The sequence below is a fragment of the Zosterops lateralis genome (assembly GCF_965231275.1).
Source record: "Zosterops lateralis genome assembly, chromosome: 4".
Lineage (NCBI taxonomy): Eukaryota > Metazoa > Chordata > Aves > Passeriformes > Zosteropidae > Zosterops > Zosterops lateralis.
In genome coordinates this window covers 23,888,252-23,905,162 of record NC_139765.1, presented here as the reverse complement: position 1 = coordinate 23,905,162, position 16,911 = coordinate 23,888,252, and the positions used below count along the sequence as shown (strand labels likewise).

At 45.2% G+C, this 16,911-nt stretch overlaps 1 protein-coding gene across 1 annotated transcript in view; it reads right to left on the bottom strand.

The window, feature by feature from the left end:
• Nucleotides 1-401: 401 nt before the first annotated feature.
• CACNA1I (calcium voltage-gated channel subunit alpha1 I) overlaps nt 402-16,911 on the bottom strand; it is a gene marked incomplete at both ends in the record, with an annotated part of 160,586 nt that continues 144,076 nt past the window's right edge. Inside the window, 11 exons of the mRNA XM_083860601.1 lie at nt 402-1,106; nt 2,892-2,995; nt 3,963-4,131; nt 4,507-4,623; nt 9,381-9,527; nt 10,134-10,472; nt 11,234-11,355; nt 11,892-11,970; nt 15,243-15,313; nt 16,026-16,159; nt 16,758-16,867. Coding sequence (XP_083716727.1) covers nt 402-1,106; nt 2,892-2,995; nt 3,963-4,131; nt 4,507-4,623; nt 9,381-9,527; nt 10,134-10,472; nt 11,234-11,355; nt 11,892-11,970; nt 15,243-15,313; nt 16,026-16,159; nt 16,758-16,867 — 2,097 coding nt within the window. The remainder of the gene's footprint in view (nt 1,107-2,891; nt 2,996-3,962; nt 4,132-4,506; nt 4,624-9,380; nt 9,528-10,133; nt 10,473-11,233; nt 11,356-11,891; nt 11,971-15,242; nt 15,314-16,025; nt 16,160-16,757; nt 16,868-16,911) is intronic.

Genomic DNA, 16,911 nt, shown 5'->3' with positions numbered 1-16,911 from the left:
AAAAAAATAAATAAATCGATCTCTCTATATATGTATATGTATATAACTAAACAGCTGCCACGTAGCAGTCACCTGGCTGGAGGGTGTTGTCCCTGCCAGCCCCATGGCCTTTTCTTGTCACTATAGTCTCTGGGATGATGGTCGAGGTCTTGCCCTCAAGGCAGGACTGCTCCCGTATTGCTTGCACTTTCCCACACCTCTGAGGTACGGTACCAGAATATTTATTTTATATATATATATGTGTATATATATATATATTTACGTATATATATATTTATAAATTTTTGTTTGCCTGTTTTCTTTTTCTTGCAAATCCTTTGGACTTCCTGCCAGGGAGAAGCTAGTGAAACACACTCCCCATGCCAGCGGCCGAATGCTCCCTCCTTGCACCTCAGGGACCCTCATCTGTTCCTCTTGCTGGCTCCGTCGCCGAGCTCCAGCTCGGGAGGGAGCGCAGAGCTGCGGTCCCCTGTCCCCAGTCTGCTGGGGGCAGCTGGTTCCTCTCTTTCCCTGGGCGAGGGGGTGTCCTTGCAGAAGTCCATCACCCACGAGGGCGTCGAGAGGAAGCCCCGAGGGTCAACGGTGTAGAAGGGCTTGGTGTGGTGAGCGGCGGGGCGGCGGGGCGAGGGGCTGGCGTGGAGGCTGCTGGTGCTGCTGCACTTCTTCACCAAGGTCAGGCCCCGTGGGGGCGGCGAGAAGAGCGAGGTCAGCGAGAGGCTGCTGAGTGTCTCCGAGGGCTCGCTGTTGTTGCCGCCCCCGCGCAGACTGCTGCCCGGCCCCTCCTCATCCGAAGGGTCCATGGAGTCGTGGTGGGTGCAGCCGGGGCTGGTGCTGCCGCCGCTGCTGTGGCTGCGCTGGTGGCGGCGCAGGCTCCGCAGGCTGAAGAGCCCTCGGCCCCGCAGGCTCCGGCGGTGGGAGGCGGGGGACAGGGGGACTGCCAGGGGTCTTTGGCTGCTCGCCGCCGGCACGGGGCACAGGGCCACCGGTAAGTCCAGAGTACGCTGCGGAGAGTCGCTGAGGTTGAGGCTATTGTCCTCCAGCGTGGTCTGCAGGCTGCCGGCCGAGCTGCTGCTCCGGCTCTCCAGCGACGTGTCGCTCTCGGCGGCCTGAGGAGAGGGAGCACGAAAACACAGTTTTCAGGAAGGAGATGGGCAGTGGGCCAGAGACTTTGCCTTATTGGTTTTGGGGATACTTTGGAGTGTGAAAATAAGCCACGATTAGGGAAAGGGGAAAAACTCCGTTCCTCTCTCACTCTTCTCTGCTGGGGAAAGGAGCCATAAACCAACCAATGCTACAAAGCACCAGCCATACAGCCTGCCATGGGGATTTCTTTCTGGGTAAGGAGGAGGAAAGGTTTCCATATTTTGAGCTTATTTCATTCTGCTTCAGGATAAATCTACCCCTCCGATGTGAAGTGCTCCAGTAAAGGGAAGGAATGCTGGATCTCTGAGCCCTGCAGCACCCACCACTACACTTTCCATAAGCACTGATGGTCCATGAGGCAGCGGAGCAAAGGTTGCCTGTGGGTCCTCCCTCATGGCTTCCCTATAAACTTGCCACACAGACTGTGGACACATCTATCAGCTGGACAGGAAGCAAGGGACTTATGTATAGACCTCCTCTCATTAAAAAAAATTAGCAATATCTGGGGAGAGAAAAGAGGCCCCATGGTTCTTTTGACCAGCAGTAGTAGCAACTACCCTTTCATTTAGGGTAGAAAGGTGGGTCCTCTTCATCTTCCTGCTAAGGTCCCCTTAGCAGGAAGAGGAAACAGTCTTAATTTCCTTGTGTCAGGGTTCATCTAGTTAAGCTGCATTTTAGTTGTTTCTAGGAAATTGGTCTGCACTATGCGATCACCACTGGGACAACTGTACTGAGAATGATGCATGTAGTGTCCTACAGGAAGCAGTCTTCATAGTTATTCAATACACTCTGTGTCAAATATTCAGAAATTTACTACTTTCTCCTTTACAACAATTCAGTACTTTTGTCCCAGTGGTGTGCCAGCTACATGGCTATACCTCTTTGTCTTAACCTAAATCAGAAGTTTCAACACTGCAACAACTCAGTCTCAGACCAAGGCTAAATTTATCCTTGGTGAATTTATACATTTGTATTGTGCTAACAGTGTCTGTCATATATAGCTGGATAACATCTGTTTTTATTTTTTAGTTTGTCTGGAATAGAGTGCCCCTGTTCATGTTCTTGGGCTTCTTCCAAGAACAATAGTAGGGATCTCTACTGGGCTTTCATCTCTGCATCTTCTGCACTTCAGAGACACTTGATTTCCCCCCAGTGCTTTTATTCTTCTCTTTTGTTAGTGAGAAATAGCTGCCTTTTCAGAAAGAGATGGCACTTTTCTGGGATGCGAGAGCTAAGGGACACAGTGGGTGAACAGGGCACTATGGGATGTGAAGGATGCAGGTGGGAAGAAGCCTGTTTCAATCAAAAAGGTGCATGATTTAGTCATTGTGTTAAGAGGACCTGAGGATGCTGTGCAGCTGTCACCTCCCTGGCCCACACCCATGGCTGCTGTGCATGCAGGTGTCTGCAGCACACCCAGTGCCAGGGACCCAGGGGGGAGCTACAGAGTGATGTGATTTCATCTTCATGTGGGGCCCCCTGCAGCTGTCAAACTGTTTGTTGATCCAAAGCAGAACAACAAATGACTTCACGGGGTGAGAGCTATCCAACACCACTTTGTTATACTATCCTCTCTCCTCTCTTACCCCCCCAACATTCTGCAGTCCATTGTGCTCCTCCTACCAGATCCAGGTTACCAAGCCTGTGACTACAGCTGCCTCTCTCCTTCCTCTGCCCTCCTCCTCATCCAGCCCCCTCTGGGTGGGATGTGAAAACTGAGCTTCCCAAGCAGAAGTGGGGTTCCTCACCTGATGGAGAAGTGAGCAGTTCACACCTGGAGATCTCAGTGATGCCCATGGGCCTTGCAGAGAGATCTTAGGAAGGTTGTGTGGACACAAGATTTCCTCAGGCCCTGTTTGGGTGGCAGAGATGGCTGGGTGGAAAAATTCTGTTGGTACAGGTGACAGAGGGGAGGATGCACCTGGAGAGAAGGGGCTAGGAGGGACTAACAGAGCATCAAAAAAAAAAAAAAAAAAAAGGGGAGGAGAACAGAAATAGAAGGAAAAAAAAAGTTGAAGAGTCCTCCGATTTTATTTTGTGACTTTGCTGCTGTTACACTGAGCAAAGTCTCAGGTCCAGTGAACAAAGAATATTCAGGAACACGCATTTGTGGCCAAGAAGCCTCAGTCTGGTGTTCAGATTAAGGATCCCACTTTTTGCACAAAAACCTGCACCAGACCAGGAAGACCTAACACAGCTCAGAGCCATAAGGTAGCAGGCCAGCTCTGCTGTTGCTCTCACAGAGAAATGCTGGCAATAATGCCTTGATTCAAGTATGTGTCACTGCCAAAGGACATTTATCCCAGATCCTGCAAGGCAATGGTTGAAGGGAGATAAATTAAGTGATGGTTTGGAAAAGCTGGGGACGACAGGAGACCAAGGCATGCTCAAGAGTAGAACTGGAGCGCTTCCACCAAGGGCAGACATGTATTACACGTTCCCTGAACCTTTACTTGGTCTCAGGGGGCAGCAGTGGTTTTCTGTGCTGAGTGAGCACAGTTCATCCTGCTGGCATGTCAGGAGGATCTGTGCCCGCTCTTTTCTGGCCATGCATGGGTGCATTACTGCAAATGGGGATCAGCACATTCACAATATTTCAGAGTCATGTCTGAAGGAAGATATAAAAACTAGCAACAAAAATGAAGGAACTGCTCCTCCCCCCCCCATTCCTGAAGCAAATTAACAAACTGAAAGTTAATTCTTGGTTAGTGCAACCCCAAGGCACATTAAGTCTCCCTCTGGCAGAGGCAAAGCAGGGGAAAAACAGAGCTGGATCAACCCACAGTTTAGCAGACCTGGGGCATGAGAGCCCTGCCCACCTTTGGTACTTTCATGCTTTAGCCAAGACTGAACTGAGTTGAAAGAAGTATTCTCCATTTCACACAGGTAACTGTCTGGGTTTGCAGAGCCATCCTTGCCGGATGCTGGAAGCAGACATTCCCCCAGATTGTCTGCCTCAGTGGAGTCAGGGTTGTCCTGGCCATCCTGCTGGAAAAAAATAAGTGAGGACAAAGCCTTGGGAAATTTAATGGAAGATGATAGAGCAGACTTTTCAAAGCCTCAAGAAGAACCGATTCTGATAATAACTTCAAGTTAGCTAAGAGGTGCTTAGTTTTCCAGCCCAAAACACTTTCGGACTAATTCAGAGAAAGTTACTAACAGTAGTGAAGAGAACTTTTAAATGCACATATTCTTTTGTTCTCAAATCCTACTCCACAGTATGTCTCTATGGAGAAGCTCTTGAAAAATGACCAGAATTATATTCCTCAGCAGGGACACCTGGATGAATACAGAGCACCTGAAATTAGCAGGGGCATAAATACAGCACATGGTGTAAGATGCCCATGGCTGTCTGAGACTAACCTTGATCTCCTTAGGATTCAGCTGAGCAGAGTTTTGATTGTCTGACTCATCTCCTAGAAGGATGGAAGAGGACTTGTCTGAGTTGAGGGATAATGCTTCCATTTCAGCCAGCTGGACCTGAAGGAAGGGAAAGGAGCTATCACAGGTCATACCTGGTATCCACATTTCAAGCAGTCACACTGTTGATGGTGGATAAGTGAGAGCCTGTAGACCCAAGATCAATTTTAGGTTATATTCCTTGGATATATCAGGAACTGCCTAACCCAGACCTGGGCTGGGCAGGAGAATTCACTTTTTAAGAAAGATTGAATATACAATCTACAAGCAGGCTGCTAGCAGTCCATGCTCCTCTAGTGCCAGAACTGGAGCAACAAGTTCTGTATGTCACAGCGATACAGCTGGCCCAAGGCCCTGCAAGTAAAGCCAGGCAGGCAGAGAGGTTCATCAGGCTGGTGACAGGGCAGCCGGCCCTGCTGAGGGATGAGGAGTGGACCCCACTTTCTGAAGGGCACCACAGACAGCCCTGCTTAAACATGAAAGTGCTTTCATTCCAGGGAAAGTCATGCCTTTTGCAGTCCATGCCAGTATCATGCTTTTCATATTTTCTTACCTTCATTACTGAAACCCTGTTTCTCTCCAGCTTTCCTGTATCTTGCCTTTCCCCTCTCCTCTAACCTACCCAAGATCTTACCTAACACTGTCTTCCATTCTGTTCTCCATCTCTAAACTCAGCCCTCCTACACACCCACACTTGAGCTCTCTTGCTTTCTGAAAGCAAGTCTGATCACTGCATCTCTCTCATTCTTGTGCTTCAGCTCTGCTCCAGTCCCATGCCTGACCTTGCTTCATCTTCTGGCTTGTTTCATACCATATGTTCCCCTCTCCCATCCTCTTTCCTCCAAGCTTTTAAGTCCCTTCTGCCTGACAACTTTCCCAAAATGCCTGAAAAGCATTTTTTTCTACCAGCCTAAGCGGTTATGCTGTCCCTCCTGTGCTTGGATTTCCATCACTGGTCTCTAGAGTTCCAGAAGTTTGCATCACCAGCAGCTAACTCTTGAGAGCTGTATTCTGGGTTGTCTCAGTTGAGACAGCTTCTGGCCATGTGTTTGTGTTTGCAAGAGGCAGCTGTAGCCTTGCGCCATGACAGCAGGTGAAACATTTGGAGAGATGACTTTCGAGCTGGAAGTTTAGTGGCTTGTGCCAATGCCAAAGACTGGAAGAGGTCTCCATCTCAGGGATAATGCAATTTAAACAAACAGAATGGAAAACCAGAGCTGGATTTAAATAAAGTGGACAAATGACATCCTTATTTGAGCTATTAGTCTGGCACAGGAACACAGTGCTGTTCTACCATGGAGAAAGCTCAAAACCAAGCACTGCTCCTCAGAGCAAGAACACACAGAGAACCCACAATGAACTTATGCCAGGGATGCTACACAACCACCAGTCAGCAACAACTTGTGTGGAGAAGCACAGTCTTCATTCAGTCCCACGTAATGTGTGTACTCATCTATTACTCTCCCAAGTGCTTGCGACACCAAAACAGCCTTACAGCTGGGCCTGTAGAGATGCGAGCATGACATCTGTGACTACCTTTGCCATCCATAAAAAAGGGTTTCAGCAAAAGCCAGAACCATCTGTTTGCTTGAAAATTCTGACCACCCTGGGATCTACCCAAAACCCACAATCGACAAAGTCATGACTAAATAAACTGCAGGTCTGAAAACACATTTCACTGGTGCTCACTTGACAAACTCCTACCATGGCTAAACACACTTCAGTCATCCATATATAGAAGTCTGTCAACCATCCCAAGAGTGAAAAGATAGAAATGACAAGAGAAGAGTTTAGCACCATGAAAAAACAAGGGTTTGTTCTTTTTGCTTCCCTTACAGTAGAATATTTTAAAATCTGCTGACTAAAGATGAGGAACAAAAATATATTTTAAATTGCAGTGGAGAGAGAAGGGGCTGTTCATTAGATACCAATCCATGAAACCTGCCAGGAACATCAGCCTGAGATACTGAACCATGCACACATATCCCTTAGAAAACAACTACTTGTAGATACATCATTAAAAACAGACCCATGATTTAAAAAATCCTTCATTGTACAAATAATTAGTTTGAAAATAAAGTATCAGGAGTGTAATTGGGAAAGGCACTGAGCACTTCTGCTTGATGCCACAAAAGGCTTAGCACACAATTATGAGTTCAAGCATATGTTTAAATGTTGTGTCCATCCACTGTGCTCAGCATCTTGATGAATTAAACTACCAATGAAATTGGAGGGGACATATTTGCCTAATACATGATTTTTGTCAGAAGGGCAGTTTAAGGCTGATAGGGTGGACAGCAAGCATAATATTTTTTTCTAACACACATGAACTTAACAGGACTAGATAAATAGTTTTGCCTAGGTAACTTGCTGTCAATTACTTCTGGGACTATACAATTCAGTCTGTGAACAATACTTATTTGGATATCTAGATGTACCACAGTACACTCTAATTTAATGACTGTGTGTATTGCTGATGTTACCTATGACTCCATAGCGCTTTACCATTGAAATGTCCTCAATTTTTTTCTACTTTGAAATATGAAGAGGCTTAAAATCCTAAGGTATAGTTTTGACTCATATGATCCAAAATAAAACATCTGTATTTTATTACTAAACTCATTCTTGCATAGATGATTTCTTTTCAGTTCCACATTTTAGATGTGTTGAAATACCAATTTTGAAAGTAATTTATGGCTCTATAACAGCCAGTAGAAAGTATGATCTAAGAATAATTCTTCAGTTGTGATAATTACATCAAATTCTTTGCTCTGGCTGTGGGTTGCATTTGAAGATTTTGCTATCTAGTTTCTTTGCTGGAAAGGTAAGAAAATGGGCATCTTGGGTTATGTAAAAAAAAAGTTTATTCTATTCCATCTGTTGAAACCTGGTTGGGGAGGTGTTTTTTCTTTATCTGTTGTAACTCCAGGAGGGAGGATGTGGCTGTCTTTCTGATAACAAGCCAGCTGTTAAAACTGGGTGGGGCATTGTTTGTTATCTCTTTCCACCACCACCACCCCCCACCCCGGGCATATCTCCTGTTAATGGGCCATTAAAGCTCACCAATGACATGACACATTACATCATCCCATTGTGAGATGCTCCACCCAGGGAGAAGGAGCCAAACCATTTCCACCTAAATAAAAAGGAGCCACAAGTGTCACCAGGCACTCTGGTGTTCCCACGGGACTCCCAAAGGAACTCTGGACCCATCTCTGGACCCTTGGCTCCACAGGATCATCTCTTCTTCCAACAGGACCACATCTGCCACTCCAGGAGGGCTGACTTTTCGACTGTTTCCAATGCCCTGACCAAGAGGGTGTCAGGTTGTATTCTGACTCTGTCTTTTGTATTATTGCATTTATTTTATTTTACTACTACTTTATTTTTTTTCTTCCTATTGAATTGTATTTCTGACTTGAACTCTCTCACTAGTTCTGCTTTCAAACCACTACAGTGGGTTGTTGTCTTCATTTGTAGGCAGGATACTGAAGACTATCTGTGAAGTTTTCAAATGTAGCTGCAAATGACTTGGGGGCAATCATTCTGGAATGTCTTAGGAGATCTCATTTGCTGAGAAAGCAGCAATTGCTGAACATAAAGACTTCAGTAAAGCAATGGAAATTGCAGTTAATTGAAAACTAGTTATTTGGTTGCATTAACACAGAAGTTATTTGTGAAGTGTCTCAATAACGATAAACTACAGCAATGTTTGAATTTTGATACTTTCAAAAGGAAGCAGTGGGGAAAAGCAGACTGCTGAGAAGCTGAAAAATACCAGAGCATCAGAACTAGGCATCTGAGACCAAACAAAATATTGCTTTCTTCAAACATGAATAGAATGATCTGCCAATAAGAGCTCTTTCTCAAAGTTTCCCTGTTTCTTTATAAGCTATAACAACATATCAAGTCAGTTATGGGGAAGAAGAGGGTGAAGTTTGCCACTGATGTACCAATTTAGTGTCAGAAGAGACACTACTGCTACAAGTCTGATCACACAAAATCAGACAACTTACATACAATAAAATTATTTCAGAACTATATTAGTTCTGCTACTCACCTAACCCTTCCCAGACTATCTTGCTGCTCAAGTTTCACAACCTGAAAAGACTAATTGCTTAGGAAAGAGTTTTCTAAAGCATCTACCAACTTTAGTAGCTCAAATACAAGCTACTTGTATTTAGTCCTGCTCTTAGCAGCAACCCATTTGTCAGCTAACAAACTTTCTCAGTGGGCACACTTTTATTTAGTTTTTGCTCCAACTAATTAACTGGTTTTCACCACAATCCAATCCTTACTCATAGACATGACTCTATTCAACAAAACCTTTAAACATGTGCTTAATTGATTGACCTCAACAGGGAATAAGCAAGCACATGCTTAAAATCAGGACAAAACACAAGCTTAAATCTCCCACTGAATTGCTCCTGAATGGTCTCATTGGGGTGAGATCCTTAGAGTCCTCTGTCCAACATGACCCTGAACCTAGACTTTTCTTGCAGAATTGAACAAAACAAGAGCTGCCAAGGGATGCCTTCATAGTAATTTCTCTTCAGGTCATTCTGTCCCTCCTGATCCATGTCCTGTCATGTCTCACTTTTCCACCACCTGAAACATCCATGTGTGGCTGAGGAGGGCAGGCCTGTACTAGAGGCAGTACCAGTACTTCACAACAGATAACAAACACAGGTCAACAAGCTCTACAGTCTACACAATCTACAGTGAGGAGCACACATGGGATGACCTGCGGGCACGTGGGTGTGCGTGTGCAGGTCTAGGGGGAAGAGTCCCCTCACACATCCTCGTACGCAGGTTACCTCTTGCTTGTCATGGTTACACTTCTCGCACATGGCCGGCGAGGAGTAATGATGGAAGACGGAGCCCGATAGGTTATCGATGATCATTAACTCCCCGTCGAAGGAGTCCTTAATAATTAAAGAGACACTGTCCAGCCATAAGTTCTCCTAGGGGACAAGAAAGGGGGGAGGATGGGAGAGAGCATTTTAAGAATGTCGAGGTTTTTGATTTCAAGTTTCATGTGAATTTGGGGCTGGGTTCTCCACCCTGACTCATCTGGAGCAGCATCTTGTTCTGCAGGTACTTGCACAGGGTCACTGGGGGAAATATTTGCTCCACAGGTTGTGTAAAGGTGCCAGAGTTCAATGAAAGAAAAATAAAATAGGGAGGGACAGTCTTCACTCACTTTCAGTGCTCACGTCTCCCTTCCAGCTCCGCTGGAGTCACTCACTCTGCATCTGCCATTTCTCCTGCACTCTTCTCCTGAGCTCTCCTCTCAAATTTCCTCTTGTCATACCTTTAGCTGATCTGCTCCATCCCTCCTCTGCTGGCCCTCATGTTCCTATACCATGATGACAATGAACAGGACACACTGCTGTCATAGCCTTGTCTCTACATGATCCTATCAACTCAGAAGTCTACTGCTGAAAGCAAACCTTTCACCCTGAGATGGAAGACTCTGCTACTGCTAAGCCCTCAATCATCTGAGCTGCCCAGCTAATACCCACAGCTCCTTGCTGCAGTCTAGTTAATAAGTTCAAAGGTGTACTCACCTGGGCAGGAGAGTAACATCTCATGCACAGATGTCCTTCAGGATCTGTTCTACCACCACCTCCTCCTGTTCTTGCTCCTTTTCCCTGTCCTGAATTTGGAGAGCCTGACTTGTGGGAGCACAACCCATGAGTAATTTCCATCTCAAGCTCAGCATCCATCTCTGCATCCTCCTGGGCCTCCTTGTTGCTGTCGTCAAGATGTTTCATGAGCACAGCTACCACCACATTGATGAGGACAAACTGGGCTGTGAGCACAAAGCTGACAAAGTACAGTGGGGAGATGAACTGCAGGTTGCTGAGACAGCTCCGGTCATCGTGGCTGCAATCACGCAAGGTATCCTTGAGGGGAAGTTGGGATTGAGAGGGAACGATGGAAGGAAGGAAAGATTAGAGTAAGAACAGAAGCTTGGCTTTTCTCTCTGTCAAAAACCACTGATTCCAATGGAAAGAACAAGGCAAACACTTCTATCACCCCATGCCTTTTGGCATAATGAGGTCCCCAAAGAATCTGGGACACTCTCTGTTCATATGCTGTTTGCTTCAGAGCAAAACCATCCAAAGGCATATGAAGCAAACTTTCAGATTATGATGTATTGCTGCAATCGTAGCCCCACACGTGAACAAGACCAAAAATGAGCAGGCTGGTACTGCCTTCTCCCATCTATTCTCGAAAGCACCATATATAATGAAAGAACTTTCCTTTCTCCATGTCCTTTGAAGGAAGTATTTATTTTGTACTTTCCTGGTAGCTCTGCAGATGAGTGCCATGTCCAACACACATGTCCTGTGCTCAGCTTTGATAACAGTTCTGACTACAGCGGATATTCCCTCTTAGCCTAAATGATTTTCTTGTTCCTCCCAAGGAAAATTGGCACTTTTCTCATTCAGATGTCTCTAGGACCAGATGAGCCCAAGGTGTATGTTTCCATGGTGGGAAGAGAGACTCTGGACCAAGCAGGGATCTTATCTAGCAACCCCAACCCAGCTTCCATGTTCTGTTCTCCATCCCTTTGCTAGCCCAAGCTCTGCTGAACAGACCCACATATCAGAATTTCTCTTTCCCCACAAGTAGGAGATCCTTGCCTCCAAGTCCCAGTTACCTTCATGATTCCATTCCAGTTGTCACCTGTGGACACCTGGAAAAGTGTGAGGAAGGCCATCCCAAAGTTCTCAAAGGTGGCGTGGCGGCTCATGCCCTCACAGGGGTTCTCATCATTGCACACTGAAAAACAAGGGGAGTGCAATACTCAGGAGAGGACACACTACCACTCCTGAGATCAACAATATGAACTCACAACCTGAAGACCTCAGGCAATGAATGCTATCAGCACCCTGCCCAATAGTTGGCTGTTGGCCATCAGTATGGAAAAATCCCTGATGGCCCAGCCCCAGGATATCAGGCAGTGTTTCTCTGTTGCTCAGGGGGATCCTCCCAGTATGTCATTGGGTTGCCTTTCTTCTTGATCAATATTGCATGGCAAGAGATGTAAATAAACTTTTATGATTTTTTTTCTTGTAATCTTGAAGGCAATGTCAGGGACAGAATGCAGGAAAAGCAAATGTTTAAGAATGTAAGAGAAAACAGAGGCTGCTTCCATTTTGTTAGGACAACTACAATTTAGAGGGAAATTCCTCTTACATCAAATATGCATAAAGGAGAATAAAGTCCATCAAATAATTCAGTCCCTTTATGGAAGAGTTCTGATTTTGAGAAACCCCAACGAGCTCACATTGAAGCATGGTCTGCTTAAGACTTACCCAGTTTTCCAAAGAGCTCCACTCCTAGAGCAGCGTAGATGAAAAAGAGGAGCATGAAAAGGAGTCCAAGGTTTCCCACCTGAAAATAAACAGCATTGTCAACCAATCCAAAGCCTATTTCATCTGTACAGAAAATGTTTCTGCATTTCCAAGTCTGAAGAGAATAGCAGTGAAATCCCAGTGTACAAATGCAACCAAACAATTGCTCAACGCTTGAGAAACATTCAGTGATGGCTCTAGTTGCCATCAGGCCTGGGCGAGGAGCAGGCAGGTGGGAAAAGAAGGCATGGAAAAAATGAAGGACTTAACAGGTTTTTTTAAACAATAAACAGTTTCTGGTCTGAATGCATGTGGTCACTGGGCCTGTGTTAGGATCATCACTTCAGAAAACTAATTTAGTTTTTGCAACTGCAGTGCCATCCAAATTCAGGAGGGAAATAAATTATTCAGCCCACCCACTTCCCTGAACTGCGACATCCTGGCTCCCTACATACTCACTGGAAAGGATTATTTCTGATGACTAAATTAGACACCATAGTAAATGCTGTGAAAATACAGTGTTGGGTCTGTGTCTACAGGACGTTAAGAAAAGGAAGTTAATACAACTTAGCTAAGGACTACATTTTCAAAGGGCTCTTTAAAATTAAAGCTCTGTTCACTATTAAGAATTGCTGCAGTGTAAAAAAGACAGGAAGGGAACTGAAACAGGATTGAATTGAAACTGGAGATGCTTTGTATGCCATTAGCAAGCCAAAATCCCTGATTTAAGTCTGTGCTCTAGGAACAAAAAAAGAAAGGTCAGGAAGAGGATAGTGCAAGGGAAAGAACAGCTTATTTTAAACTATTTCTGTGGAAGCCTGGGAATTACCTGGGACAGATGAAAGCTTAGCTCAGGTTTCCTACACAGAGAGAATAAACCTGAGACCTTGGGAGGTGGGACATTAGGAAGAGGCTAACAGAGTAAGTCCTGCTGCTTCAAGACCTTAGACCTATAAAATCAAGCCCCAGCCCTGTAACCAAGTTTGGACACCTACCCTCAAGTAAACCCCTATAAAATACCACACTAACCATGCCCCTGGTCTTTGGATGCTGCCTGCGGTCAGATGCATTAAAATCGGATCTCTGAGTTATCCATCGTACCCATCTTGTTTATTAGCCACATGCAACCCAGCCAAACCGGGACTGGGGTCATGAGGATTCCCCACTTCACAACATACTTCTTTTGGCAAAGCGAATAAATCTTGGAGAATAATATTACAGATTCTTCAATTGTCCCCCAAAGACATGGTGTATAAATATGGAGTCTAGATTGATTATTTTAACGCTGAAACTGGTGGATTTTAGACCTTTAAGTTCAGATTTTTACACAACTATAAGTATGGAGGGTTTTTTTAATCCCTGCTACACAACTTTATTAAACAAAGCCAACCCATTATAGGAGGTAGCAAAAGCCAGTCAATATGAAGTCATAGGCTTTGATGCTGGAGGAATTAAGTACTGCTTGTTATTATCTTCCAGGGAATACCTAGAGACCAAACTTTCAGACATCTGCTGGCTTTGACGCAGGTATTACTGACCTCCATAAGACCTGGCCCACAAACGTGGTTAGCAAAGGAGCTGTAGGCAAATGGGAGACAGAAAAATCAGAAATGAAAAAGTGTGGAAGAATATACTTGTGGCTTGTGGCTGGGAACAGAAACAGAGACTCACAGGTCCCAGCTGTGCTCTTTGCCATCTTGTGCAAAACACTTAACTGTCTGATGACTCAGTTTCTCTGTCTACATGATAGGGATATGAATATTTCCTCCTCTCTTATTTATTATCCATGTTTTGGGGGCAGAAGTTGAATCTCATAATTTAGGTTCGAATATATTATTGCAGAATCTTCTTACCAACAGTTTCTGGATACTATTTCATCCAGCTCTTAATATCTATGTGCATTTATCAAGGTTTCAGAATAAACATGCCACAGACATGCAGAAGCTGGATCTGAAGACCTGCTCTATCCCTCATCCTTGCCTGAGAAAAACCATCTGTTGTGGCTCCTAGAATGGAAAGAGCAAGGTGCAAAAAAGCAGCACTGAGCCAGACTGTGGCAGCGGAGCCAGAACTAATAAAAATTTACATTCCAGATCTGCCTTCACATCCTTCATCTCCCCCTTTCCTTCTATTGTCCAGTGTATCTCAGCCCACAAGTATCCTGAATGATGTTGTATATCTTACACATGTATTATTAATATTGTTGTTGTTACTATTATTATAATAAACTACAAGTAATTGTTGTTCAATAAAAAGCATGGGAGATCAGACAGAGCTCGGGATCCATAATAGATCACAGAGTTTCCTTTTCACTTTTGTGCCGTCATATTCCTTTAATTCAGATTGACATTTATTGTCACCAATGCCAGAAGTAAATTCCCTGGGTAACTACTCATGCTGTTTTCAGATTGATTCCCAGCTCATCATCACTCACCAGCACTGGCACATTAGCTGATAAATCAACTGACAAATGTCTGTGCATTTTGATATCACACAGTAGAGTTGCCTTCTCAGGGTCTGCCAAGGGACTGATCTGATATATGATCTGTAGAGCCGCTTGGTGCCATTACTCCTTGCTTAACAATTCTCCCTCAACAATCCGAAAGGAAGGGGGCTAGACTCCCTGACTGCTCATCCATCATGGAGGAGGCTCACAGTGGGCTTGAAGCCTGTGTAAAGCACCGTGTCAGAGTCTCGTTAGGGAGCAGCTGCCACTCACAGCTCATGAGATTCTTCTGTCTCTATGTCTTGCAGCAGACACTTAACTGCTGGATGTGTGAGCAGTGTTCACTGTGTGTCTGTGTTCACTGCTTCTCATGCATGAGAGGCTCAGAAACCCAAAGGGATCCGTGAGGACAAAAGAAGAAAAAGTAGGAAGGGGGGAGCACTGGCTAAGAAAAGGAGTGATGAGAGTGCAAATGAAAGAGAAGGGGGGGGAAAGGGGGCACATTCAGGAAAGGGGGAGGTGAAGTGACAGAAAGATTTCCTTTCCTCTAGAAATAGCTTCCAATCACTCTTCCCTTCTATGGAGAGAGGTGAAAGGAGCCATGGACTAGTTGCAAACAGTTAGACACTATCTAGACATGATGGGAAGAAATCTACCTTTATCCAGGGGTCAAGCCTCACTTCTTTCACATGCTGGAGAAGACAGATGCAAGGTGAGCTGTAACCCCATGAATGACATGAGAACTTGGACATGACCTTCAGGCACTTGCCTGCACACCACAGTAGACACCATCTCTGAGACTCCACAATAATCAATCCTTTGGAAAAAGGAACAGAAGACAAGAGTCTTTTGGGAAGATGTTTTACCTGTGGTAGGGCTTGAACAACTGTATCCAGCAGTGCTCGCATTCCTGTGGCCATTTTCAGTAGCTTCAGAACTGCCACAACAAGCACAAGAGAAATGTCAGTCAGACAGCTCAGAGGCATCCTTTGTGTGATTTACTAATGACAGTAGAACAAGACAGATGTCTTGTCTCTCCTTGCCCTGGAAAAATGGAACTTTCCCCTCATTCCTCTTCTTGCTTTTTGATGGTACAACCCTAGTTGTTCTTTTTCCTCAAGTTCATATCCCTTTTACTAAATATTTTGTTTCTACCACCCATGTCTGTAGGGCTGCTCCTGCTTCACCAGACAGTCTAGCCACGTGCTTTTTCCCAGGAATGTGTATCCTAATTGTCCTTCTGCTCTGATTTTTCCTTCCATCCCTTTCTCTTCCTTCAGCTATCACAGTTATGCCATCTTGGCACACCTTGGCCACCACCTGTGCAAATTTCAACCTGCTTGGTGACTTCTGCTCCCCACACCAATTCTATAGTTGCCCAAAAAATGAGTAACAGGAAAAGTTCAGCTCTCACATGATCTGCCCACCCTCCCAGTGCTTCACCTCCCAGGGAACCAGAAAGCCTGAGTTTCTAGGGTGCCCTAGATCCTATAATCCCTGCTGAGATGTGATGAAGGACACCCCAGAGGCTCCTCAAGGGCTGGGGACAGGGCAAGCTCATGACTCTACAGCCACTGCTCCATGAGTCATGGCGCCAAGTTGCACTCCATGGCCATATACAGCCCTACTCTGGCCAGTGTCTCTCTCACCCCGGGCGATACGCAGCACCCTCATGATCCGGATGATAGTGGGGTTAATTGGGAGAGCAGCGTTGATTTCAATCTCTTCCAATGTGATGCCCATGACAGACAGCAGCACAATGGCCAGATCTAGCTGGTTCCACCTTTAGAAGAAAAATTAAAGAGAATAAACGAAGATAGAGTTTTTCCATTTTCCTGAGAAAGAAAGGTACTCGTCTCCACTTCATCCTAAACGTTTCCTTATTTATGAATTCAAGGCCTGAGTCAGCCTATATGGGATTTTCCAGAGAAACAGAAATTCACTTTGCACACACCCTAAGCAGCCAGAGGCAAGCCAGCCTGATCTGAAAGCATGGAGCTGTGTAACTGTGGCACCATGCTTTGACTAATGGGCTCAGCTTTTTACAGCCTTACTACCTTGAATCAACTTTGCTATATATGTTCTGCTTCAGCATGCTCACAGTTTGCCTCAAGGGCAGGAAAAAAAAGTCTCTCTCTAACCTCATCTCCTTTGCTTTCTACCCTAACCAGCAGACTCCAATCAAGAGGCAGTTTTTGGACAACTCTTGCTATTACCTAGGCATTGCAGCTTTGTGGAGGATGAGGTTAGGTCCATGCTGTGCAGAACTGGGAGGCAGTCAGCACTCTGCCACCACTTCACAGTCTAGATAGGGCACCATTCCCAAACCTCTACCCCAAACCCAGCTGTCCCACAGCCACAGCTGACAACCCTCTACTCACCTGTCTTTGAAGAATCGTCGCAGACCAAATGCCACCAGCTTGAGGACTGCCTCAAATACGAAGACAGTGGTGAACAAGTAGTTACAGTATTTGAGGGCGGTCTCCAGGGACTGCCACAGAAATAGAGAAAAGAATTGAGGCAAAAACAACATCA